The sequence below is a fragment of the Aplysia californica genome, unplaced genomic scaffold (genome assembly GCF_000002075.1).
Source record: "Aplysia californica isolate F4 #8 unplaced genomic scaffold, AplCal3.0 scaffold00600, whole genome shotgun sequence".
In the NCBI taxonomy this organism is placed as follows: Eukaryota; Metazoa; Mollusca; class Gastropoda; order Aplysiida; family Aplysiidae; genus Aplysia; species Aplysia californica.
Window position 1 is genome coordinate 232592 of NW_004797870.1, and position 12151 is coordinate 244742.

Consider the following 12151-nt stretch of genomic DNA (forward strand, 5'->3'; position numbering starts at 1 on the left):
AGAGAGAGAGAGAGAGAGAGAGAGAGTACAACGTAGAAGTAGATCTATTGATCTAAATCTATATGTCTTATTAATTCGCTCTCTCTTTTCTAAGGGCTCACACTCTCCTAGCCTTGACAACGGGGTGAAGGTTTACGACACTTTCCCCAGTGACACAGTCACCTATGCACTCATTGGACCTTCGTTAGGTGCTTTCAATTTTCCTTGACTACACAGCTGCAACCAGCTCATCATCATAGACGGAATGATATTATGCTTGAGGTGCAGTGTGTGCTGCTGGCTGAGATTTAAGTGTTATAAATCACGTCGAACCACTTTTAAGGCAATTTTTTCATCAGATGAAAATAAGTTAGAAAAAATATGGAGGTGAAACGGTTTCGTTCCCGCGCGCACACGTGTGTGTGTGTGTGTGTGCGTGTGTGTGTGCGTGCGTGCGTGCGTGCGTGCGCACGCGCGTGCCTGCATGCATGCGTACATGTGTGTATGAGTATGTGTGGTAAGAGAGAATTGAATTGAATTAGACTTCATTGACTTTCGAGGTCAATGGCCCATACGTCATAAAAAGTTACAAGTTGATATGCAAAATACTGATCTCTCTGTGTTGTGCTAAACAACAAATTACATTATAACCTACAACACAGAAAACATATAGATCTATAAAACATTTACATCTAGAATCTAGTTCTACACCTAATGGAATGGACCCTCACACAACAAAGTGCAGAGTACAAAGCATTGGTCCTAGTCAAGGATGCATGCTGCAGGGAGTAAACAAAGCTTACAGGCTGGACTATCTGGTCTCTCTAGTTTAGCTCTAATCTAGACTCTAGATTAAAAAATCAATTATACATTGTCTTTCCATTTTTCGTCCTTTGGATTTTCCTCTGGAATTAGAACGGCCGATCGCTGAACAAAACTGGCCAGAAATGCAGACAGCATAGAGCGTTGCGAGTCTCTCGCCGTGTTTGTTTACATACTGTCGCACGCTCGCCGCTAGTGGCGCTAGGAGTCGACGTGCCTCACAAAATTGGGCCACTGCAACATCTTATCGTAGGATTTACTATCTTTGAACACATGTCACCATGTGTCACTTTTCCCACAAAACTACGACAGCTACAGAGTTGAACGTTGGAAAGTAACTGCAAAAAGATAGATAGGTCCCCACGACGGAGCCCGATTTTTTATTTATTCATTTCCTGAATTTAGGAAAATATGTTTGACAAAAAGTCCCAGTCCTTCTTTGGCCTTTGTGATTATTCCACTGAGAAACGAAACAAATCTGCGTAGCTGTCTTTCACAGCGGAAGTGCCGGAAGTGATATTTCGCGAGGCGCATTTTGTTTTGAGAGTATAGATCTAGACTTTCTAATTTTTTACATCTCTCAAGATTTATTGCTCCATTCCAGTAGAGTGTAAATATAGTAGGCGAATGAGTTTCAGTTGATGTTAATGCTACGATCATTCCCTGCTAGTTTTTAGATATTTTATTTGTGATGCGTGCTGATGAAATGGATTACTTCTTGCAATCCACAAATGGAGATATTGGCAAAAAATCGACTTGCAGTTAAATTTGTAGGTTTTCAAGTGATACCAATTTCTTCAAGTTGAACATGTCTTTTTATCTTTTCATACATATAGTTTGTACCAACTCGGGCCTATCTTTTTAATTGCATTCCTCTCCTTGCCGCTTAATTTCAGTAGTTTAAGTTTTAATAATAATGAAGATCATTTCTATAGCGCCCACTTCCGTGTAAACACAGCTCTAGGCGCTTTACATAAATGCATGTAAGAAAAATATTCATGCACGCGACACACACACACACTCACACACACACACACTCATATACACACAAACACACACACATATACATATACACACACACAAACACACGCAAACACACTCACGAATACATAACACGCACACATGTATGCCAAACACACACAAACACACACTCACACACACACACACACACACACACACACACACACACACGTACACACACACACACACACACACACATCTACTTGCTTATCACACGCACACGATTATTGAAAATACATAAATCCTCTTGAAAACAAAGAAAATTGTCACATTCATACAGAGTAAGTTTCACTGCTGCCTGCTAGGCGCTGATCACAACTCACTTTTTGGAAGGAATTAATTTTGAAGTTTTGTTACTCTTTTGTAACGCCTCTAATCTTCAGCACTTATATGACCTAATTGTGTTTCAAGTGCCACAAAACTCTTATTATAAAAAAAAAACCCAAACCCATCTCCTGCTGGTTCTCTTCCTCAGCTGGTTTGCTGCGGCATCAACAACTATACCAACTGGTTCAAATCCCCGTGGGCAGAGAAACAGTCGTCCCCGTACTCCGTCCCGGTTTCCTGTTGCCGTGTAGAGGAGAGCGCATGTCGCCACACTGGCCTGTCTGGAGGCAACAGCACCACGAGGGATATCCATACACAGGTAAGGACGGACGAACCTATTCTTAGAAATTCTAACAGCTACCTGTCTCTTGAGAAATTTTGTTCTATTGGCTAAGTGTTTTAATGTCTTGTTGACCATTTCGTTGTTCGGTCTCTCCTCAGGGCTGCCACAAATTGGTCGTGGACTTCATCAACGGGAACATGGGACCTATCGGCGGGGTGGCTCTTGGTATTTCCTTTTTCCAGGTTGGTCTAACGGATTCTTCTGTAGCTTTTAGTTACAGTGTGTGTTGTAATAAAAAGTAAAGTTGTTCGTGCATCCGATCCGGGCATTGGGGATTGACTTGTTAATGAGACAGCTTCCTGGGCCTACGGCATATTGTGGTAGGGTGGCCAGTTCCTTTCCACGTCGCCTTTACTTTCCCAACTCGGAAGTAAGGTATCCGTTACTGCTGGGTGGGCAGGAGGGGGCGAAAAATAATGTTGTAATATATTTTTTAAAAATATCTTTTTTGAAATATAGTTTTTGTTTATAATTATGCCCCCATCGACACAATGTAGATAATTTAGAAGACGGGTTGCCTGGCAGTGCTGACCCGTGCGTAGGGGATACGATGTCCCTGCAGGTTGACTGACGGAAATACGTGATAAGAATTCCCCACACTCAGGGAAACACAAGCCACAAGCCTAGGAGTTCTGCATGTGACGGTGAAACAAGTATTTGCTACACCAGAGATGCTGGTTGAAGATTATATGAATAAATGTGTTAAATTCATAATTTTATAATGCAGTTTGTTCAAAATCTGAGAATAGATGTATGTTTTCATAAGTAGGATATGTATGTGTCAGTATTATGTTCAGAGGTTAGAATTTATTATGCAGTCGAATCTGTTGAAGGTTTTGTTTTGTTAAAAGTTCAGTGTGTTGTGTTTATATTCACTTATTGATTGTGTGTTATAATTTACTATAAATGTATTGAATTCACAGGTTGTCTTCTGATTTCACAATATCCATAAGTGAAATGTCTTCTGTTACATTCTTGAGTAAACTGTATGTGTACAGTCGTTTTGTTTTTTTGTTTGGCTTGAGCACTTACTCAACCCAAGCTGAGGTACCAATAGCAATACACATATACATTCCTTTCCTTGTCTATTGTTATGGTTTTTGTTTAAATTTTCCGTGGGTGTTTGGCGGGTGCTCTAGTGTGGTTTGCTCCTTCTTTCCTATCAAACGTCTATTGTCTTTATCTCCCCTCCTTCTTTTTTGTGTTTGTTACTCTCTTGTTACACCTATAATCTCCGGTACTTATATGATCTTATTATGTTGCAAGTGCTGTAAAACTCTTACTAAGACTAAACTTAAATTTTCCTTTCCTTGTCTGTCGTTCAGGTTCTTGTAAAACTTTCCTTTTCTCATGAGTTGTTCAGGTTCTTGTACAGACTTTTCTTTCCTTGTCCTTCGATCAGGTTCTTGCAAAAGCTTTCTTTGCCTTGTCAGTCATTCAGGTGTTTGTTAATACTTTCTATTGTTGGTTTGTTGGCAGATGCTCTGATGTGGTCTACTCTTTCTTTCCTATTAAACGTGTATTTTCTTTATCTCTGCTCCTTTTTTGTGTTGATTGCTCTCTTTCTATAACACCTCTAATCTTCGAGACTTATACAACCTCATCATGTTGCAAGTGCCATAAAATACCTGCTAAAACAAAAACAAGTTTTCTTTTCCTTGTCTGTTGTTCAGGTTCTCGGAGCAATACTGGCTTTCTGCCTGGCCAAGTCCATCAGCCGGGCTAAGTACGAGCAGGTGGCTTAGGCTCACCGCTGCTGGAGGTGTGTTGAGAATCTCATCTATGTGTCGGGTAGCAGCAGCAGAGGATGCTTTATACGACAAAATCTGACACAAGAACTCCTTCATAGGGGACTCTGGCAACGTCTCGACACCGACTTAACATCAGCCAACTTCCTCTTTCAGTATTTCGTCGGCGAGCTGTTCGGATGTATTAACTAGTCCCAAAATTTTCAAAAGAATGTTTTACTGTTTCGTAACCCGTAGTATTGATTGCAAGTGCTTGAAAAATATTTTCTGGGAATTCAAATATTTAAAAGGGAAAATAGAAGCGAGAAAAACCTCATAACATAGATACAAATTTTTTAACGAATGAAACTGGGTCGGTTTTTTTTTCTCTCTCTCATGACAAATTTTGCTTTACAGTCTTAAGACATTTGAACAACTTGATGAGGAATTATGTTCTCCTTTCATCCCTCCTAGATGGCAGTATTAGTTTTTCCTTTCCTTTGATGACTTTTTTTTCCATGTTTGATTTCTACTGATGAGTGGATCCAGGCTGCCCTTCCCAATCATTTTTTGCTTTGTCAAGGTTTTATTTTTTGTTTTCCTGGGTTTTATCTTCGTACTTCAGAAAAAAAACCCACAACAGATGTTCCGTTTTAACTGGTTACATTTTCTTCCAGTTTTTGTTTTTCTATTTTCCAATCAGGAAATGGGTTTTGAAAAACATTTGGCTTCCTTTTAGCCACTTTTGTCACCTGCTACATTACAAGGAATATAGAGTCAGAAGTGAAGTGTTCAAGATGTGTGGTTCGAGCACACATCTCTGGCTCGTTGGGCATCATAATAAGATGCAAACATTGCCTCGTGTTATTGGAAAGATTTTGGTATCTACACAAATCTCTTCCTTGACTTTTGAAAATAATGACTTTTTTTTGTGTTTGAATTATGGGTAAAGGGTGAAGATTTGTGCATTTTGGTAATTTATGGTTTATGTAGGCATTAGCTTGAGCTTACTTGATTACTTGATCCTGGGAACAACATAATAGCATTCCGGGCATTGCCATATGTGCTCCGCTCCCCACTCCAATATCCACTATAGTGTGAGCAGATGAATGAAACAAGGTGAAAGATAACATTTTCAGGAAGACAAGGTTCTGTGAAAATTACGCCGTGAGATGTATTTTGTTGGTGTTTTTTTATTAGAGTTGGATACCTAGAAGGGTGCGCCTTGAAAGCAGAAAATGTTTAATGATAGATTAAAACATAGTCTCACAATGACTGATCGGACATGTATTGGTATTGTAAGTTCCTGCTTTTTTTTTTTTTTTTTAGATTTATCCCCCAAACTGTATTACTCCACACTGAAAGCTTGGTTTTAAAGCCGGGTGACTTTGTTCTCTTTTGGAATTGTATCTTGTGATTTTGTCTTAGTGGGACCACACTTTATATTGGGGTCAGTGCTTGTTTATACCCTTGAGGTGTGTTGTGGGATGTCGTTTCGTTGATTGAGTGTTTTTTCTCGCTTTTTTGGATTGTGTTGAGCATTCCCGATTGATAATGCAATATGTCTTGGCTTATTTTTGAGGCTCTTTGTTTTATGATGCCTTTAGTGCAATCACTTCTCGAAAACTACTTAACTTTGTCAACCTTTTACCTGACAGGAATTGAAAATTATAAATTGGTGTTTTTCCATATATAGAGCAAAGACTCATTATATGTATGATGAACTTATATGTTGTTGTATATCTAGTCGTTGAGTACTTGATCTTAAGGCCGCTGAGTAGAAAGTATAATGTTACAAAGATTTATTCCAGAGATTAAATGCAACTGTATTTTTACCTTGTTGGAGATCTATATTGTGACAAAAAGTTCCTAATTCTCTCAACTTCTTCAGCTGATTTACTTAACACTTACTGCCAGTTTTTCATCAGTCGGCCAGGAATCAAGTTCCATCTTGCTCTGGTTATATTTTTATATCGATGGTTAGTCACAAACCGTTTTAGTCTGAAAATTAGGTCAAGTTTTGTTGTTTTTTTTCTGAAAAAGATTGCTTCCAACTTGGAAAACCTTTTTGCAACATGTCTGAATCTAGTGTAAGCTTATGGAGTGAACATGAAGAAAAAAAATGTTTGTATTATGATTATTGACTCGCTTGACACTCGAATACTGCAATCTTGGAAATAACTATTTTCAGACTGATACGGTTTGCGACTGTTTTCACCGATGTGAGTTTTTTTTCGTCTCAAATTTCCATGGTGCATATAATATTTTATAAATGGTCCTGGTTATTGACTTTGCTTTTATTCCGTGCTATATTTTATATAATTCAAAATATTACTTAAAAACTTAAAGCCTGAAAGAGTTGTTTATATTGACTCCCTTAGTGCTCTTTGTTTAACTCTTTATTTTTTTGGTACCAAAACTGTTAGGTTTTTCAGTACTTATAAGTCTACTTAGTCTGACCCTATGTTGGGTCTCTGACAGTTTATATCTCTACATTAAAACAAAATCACAGATGACCGGTTGATCTGTCTCAGATACTTAACTTTTTATTTCAAATTTATCGTTGTTGTTCAAACTTTCTGGGATTTATTCACTTTTCCAAGATGTTTTGACTTGGGTATTCCACAGTGATTTGTCTTTTTTTTAGCACAACGTGTAAGCACAGGGTTATTGTCTGCTTAAATATTTTGCTTATTGCATTGTTCTGTGACTGTGAATCACATATATTCCTTATCTTTTCCACAAGTGTTTATCGCAAATATCCAGAGGTAGGAGATAAAATTATTGAAACTGTTCTGTGACTGGAGTCTTATGAAGATCCCCATCAACATGACCTTGTTCTGTTCTTTAGCCTCCTTTCTTGTAAAACATCTGTCGTCCTTAACTCCTCTCCCACTTCTTTTTTGTCTTTGTTACTTTTTTATAAAACCTCTAATTTTCCGACTGTAGAGTGTTGCAAATGTCGTAAAACTCTTACTCTTACTAAAACTACAAAAAATACTCTCTGGTCTCCAACTATCTTAGTGTTGGTTTGGAGAGTCGAGTGACAAATCAGTATTATGCTGTGATTAGTTCAACATCTCTAGTCCTTATTTCTCCTTCCTTTTCAATTTATTCCTTTTAACACATCTAATCTTTGATACTTATATGACCTCTTCTATTTGTGTTGCAAGTGCAGTAAAACTCTTACTAAAAGCTTAAGTTAAGTCTACAGCTTTCCATTCCTTCTGCTAATTTTTTTTGTCTCCAAGCCCTAACTTAATTCCAAATGACCTTTATTTTGTCAACAAGTTTCTCTTCAAATCAAAACGACCAATTGGTAAAACATATTTTTAAAAAAATGTATTTTGGTTGTCGGTCTTAAACGTCACTCTCTGAAGCCATGTGTGTCGTATGAGCACAACCGTTTCTGTTGGCTACTTCCAGTCAGTCTGTAAATAAACTTCTGAATCTTACACTGTGATTTATTTTTTTTCTGTGACTTAAGCTGGATGTGATTCTACTATTTCTGTGGTATGCATTGCCGTGATAAAAGAATTATAGCTTGAATGTTTTCAAAATGAGAAAGCTTAAACTTAAATATAACTAGTTGCAATTATAGAAGAGGAAAAAGAACAGATAGACCAGCATTTGCTGTTACCATAAAATGAAGTAGTGCGGGTAACAAACAAACGGGATGGTGAGTCGTGTAATTTTGTTAATGGGAAGCTCTGTTAGTGGAGGTGTTTTCATAATATGTTGATGAAAATACTTGCAGCTTAACTCGTAATTTACGGAAGGCTATTTTTTCCTTTGTACGTAAACAGTTTTGTAATTCAAGTTTTCGCCATCGCAAACTTTTGTGAAACTCGGCTTTTGTTTAATCTGTTTACATAAAATAAGCTCCAAACTGAGTAGAAATCCAAGCAATAACCTACAGTTTGATAACTTGATAAGAGGTAATAAGGATTGGCTGGGCTTTGGTAGATTTTTCTTACGACTAAACAACACAGTGATGCTGTGAACAGGCTGAACTAATACTTGGTTAAAACTCCTGTCCATTGCTTCCCAACAAGCCTTGTTTTCTCTTTAAGCCCGTGGTAAAGTGTGCTCCTCATGATGCGCTTTGCGGCCTCAAGTTTGTCAACTGGCATTGTTTTTGAAGCAGATTAGGCTTAAATAGATGGAATATCAATATGTGGGACATCGTGGTGAAATCGGGCCCTCCTCAAAGTAATGAAATCGAAAACACTGACATTTTTTCCGCTCACTGGATAATATTTATCAATTTTTCTTATTTTGGTAAACACCTTTTATGAACTGTAGAAAAAGCAGATTTCGCTGTGGATTTTACTGGAAAACAATATGATTCAAAGGTACCAAAAATGTAAATTTCCAGTTTCCAAAGACACTCAAGTTTTGGAAGTTACCAAACTTTGGTGGCCTTTTTCTCACTAATTTTTACCTCTGAAACCAGACGACGCCCACCTCCTGCAATCGCAAATATCTCAACTTCTATTCAGGATAGATGGGTATTTTTTTTTTCATCAAAAGAAAGACAAGTTTACAATCTTTTAGATGATACTAATACCTCCATATGCCCAAAATTGGACAAGTGCTTGATTTCACCATGTCATGATACATATTGCCATAACATAATCCCAACTTTGAAAAATCAGAGTTCCTACATCTTTTCTTTCTAAGTCTTTTTTAAAATTCAGAACATTTTCTTATCGTTTTCATGAAGTGGTTTTTTGTAACTGTCAGAGAAAAATTGTTTCTTCTTCTTGTCCTTCTAAATCTACAGCAAGTTTTAAAGGTTGTGAATTTTTGCTTTTTGAAAATGTTGCTTTGCTTTTTTCGTCCCCTGTCGGTAAAGACGAATTGATTTGATGCGACCAATTTTCTGCATATTTTTCTCCCAGTATTTATACGTATAACTTCTAGTTGCTTCTTTACTCCTACAGTTTTGTCAGCTCATATTTGTGCGGATGGAGTCACAAAAACACCTACATTTAAAAAAGAAGAGAGTTTTTCAGCTTTTATGAAATCTTCAGTTCTGCATGCTGTTGTAAACTTTTGCATTCGTTTTATTTTTTCTGGCAAACTTCTGAAACAACCCAAAATATTCTCTGCTCTCGTTGAAGGAGATGGCAAGCAAGGGGCTATGGGGAAATTGTGTTGTTATCTAGAAGTACAGGTACTTGTTCACTTTTCACTGTGATTTGATTGTTCACTTTTCACTGTGATTTGATAACGTACAGGGTATCTTTAATGTTAGTGTTGACCGGGTTCAACTTGTTGATGAAGCTGTCCTAGTTTCAGAGACATTTTATCTTTCTTTTTAGAATTTGTATTCTGAATGCACGGTTGTCTTGAAATAATGTTGAAATGATCTAAGTTAATTATTAAAACTCAAAATTCTGAAATGGTTTAATAAGGTTGGGTTTCACTTTGTTTGTTAGTCATTCACAGATAGATATTCCTTGATGCCTCATTACAGTTTCTCTTACTTGCTCAAGTGGCGCTGGAAGCCTAAAGGTTAGGCTACCGGACTCTTTATCATGAGACTAATTCGGGGGTTTAAGACTTGGTTCAACACAACATTATGTCCTTGAGAAAGGCCTTTGTACAGGAATTTTGCCATTTTGCTCTGTCCTTTCGGAGTTGGACATTAAAGGAGTTGGACATTAAAGGAGTTGGACATTAAAGGAGTTGGACATTTAAGGAGTTGGACATTAAAGGAGTTGGACATTAAAGGAGTTGGACATTAAAGGAGTTGGACATTAAATTCGGAAGTCCTGCCGCTTACATTACCGCACTATGCTGCAGGGGCCGTTAAACGTATTCAATTTTTGCAATTTTCTCACATGCTTTGCTTCCACCCTTTTCCTCACATTCCATTCACTTTTGCTGTGTACACATTTTGTCATGTGAAATTAGAAGGATTCTATCTGTGGTTTGTGTATGTTTTGAGGTTTGGTTTGTTTCTGCTCATATGACCTAATGCAGTTGCGAGCGCCGTAAAGCCTCTACTAAAACTAAACTTTGTGGCTGGCTCTGTCTCAATGCTCTACTTAGTGATCTAAGTTTCATTTTGAAAGGACTGTTCTGCTCTATGAATGATCACATGAAAAAGGCAGGGCCTACTATCAGATTGTGCATTTCAGATTCTCAAACTTCATTGTCTAATGTGTCAAAAGTACCTAAAATATTAACTGTCTTTTTGATTTGCAAATGCAGTTTTGTAAATTTTCAGCTATTTCAGCATAGTCCTAGTGCAGTGTCATCTCTGTGCGGAGAGAATTCATGTAATCTCATTCGACAATTTGTCACATCCACACAGTTTCTTGCTTTCTGGCCCGAAACGGCCAGGTGTTGTGACTGGGGACCCTCTGTTGTTCTTTTGCACTGTCTGTCATTTGCTCACACTCTGTGATGTTTTTACCTGCTGCTGTTCTCAGCTGGGACTTTCAGAAGCCGCGACGCTGGAATGCAAAAGAAACCAATGCTGAAGGCCAGTAATTCGGCGGTTTTAGTTTTTCAAGGGCGAATTTATATAACGGTTCGATGATTTTACTACTTTGTTATTTTTTATGTTGCCTGAACATTTGAACAAATTCAAAACAGTTTTAGTGTTTTAATAATACTGTTATTTTATTATTATTAATATTATTATTATTATTATATTATTATTGTCATTTTATATAATTAATAACTATATTATTATAGTTATTGTCATTGTTATTGATATTATGATTATTGCTACTCTTCTTGTAACTATTATTATTATGTGTATTATTATTGTTACTCAAAGTCATTCTTTTCCTTAGTCTTTTATTAGTATTATTATCATGAAAGTTATTATTACAATTATTTTGAGGTTTACCACCATTATTGTTACGTATGAATATTGTGATTGTTTGGTTGTTAAAAATTATAGCCGTTGTTCAAGAAAAGTGTGACAATTTTTTCAATGAGCGATTTTAAAACCACCGTTTTGCCAATCAAAAATAACAATACTCTTATATCTTTTTTTTTCCAATGTTGGCTGAAGAAATCAAACTGGAAAACTGTATACATGCTTTCCTCTGTTGATGTCATGTTTTGAGAATCTCATTGGCTGTTCAAATTGACAAAATGTCTATAGTATTGCAACCTTTTTGATATATTATTCGGGGACCTCAATTTTTGGGGAGAAAAAAAAAATTATTTAATGTTATCTGTTTGTTGCGCACCGTTAGCCCAGTTGCTGATGTTCTGCCAGGAAATGAAACTGATTGTTCGGGTTCAGACCCCTTTTTTGATTCATTTAGAGAGTTTTCAAGGCTCTCTGCCCTCGTGGCTTGGTCCTATCAAATATGAAAATAGGACACTCCCAGCCAACCTGGGTGATATCGCCCACTCGTAGGTGGTTTGGTAATTTTGGTGATCGATGGGGATCACCTAGTTAGTGACTGACATTATTTTGTACCCTGCTTGGGAATACATGTAGTTGGTGAGCGGTATGTAAATTTTAGCTTCTTGAATGTGGCAGAAGTGGACGGTGGCTCGAAAAAGGTTGACAAACACTGAAATGGACATTGAGTCAAATGTCCTGCCTCTTGATTTCCCAATTTGGCTCTGTCCTATCAGAGATGGACACATTAAATCTGGAAGTCCTGCCCAGTATTGAATATAAATAACCTTACAGTGTTGCAAGGGGAGTTAAAAAATCAAAGCAATTGTGTAATTTCCTTGTGTGATTTCCTTCTCACAGATGCATGAGCTGTGGTTTGTTCTAGTCATTTGGAACTTTTCTTTGTCTTGGTTTCCCTCGTCCTACCACTACCAGTTTGTGATTCCCCACTTATTATGCTGTTACCCTCTTAGTTGTCTTTTATTCAATCATGTGAACCTACTTTGATTATTTTTTTCATGTAATGTGCAATAGAACTCCTTATTTTGAAAAGCA

The 12151-nt window shown here is 37.2% G+C and overlaps 1 protein-coding gene across 1 annotated transcript in view; it reads left to right on the forward strand.

Annotated features, from left to right (window-relative positions):
* Positions 1 to 12151, forward strand: part of LOC101853191 (tetraspanin-7) — a gene marked incomplete in the record, with an annotated part of 22484 nt that extends 10333 nt beyond the window's left edge. Inside the window, 3 exon segments of the mRNA XM_005107399.3 lie at positions 2297 to 2467; positions 2590 to 2673; positions 4165 to 12151. Coding sequence (XP_005107456.2) covers positions 2297 to 2467; positions 2590 to 2673; positions 4165 to 4236 — 327 coding nt within the window.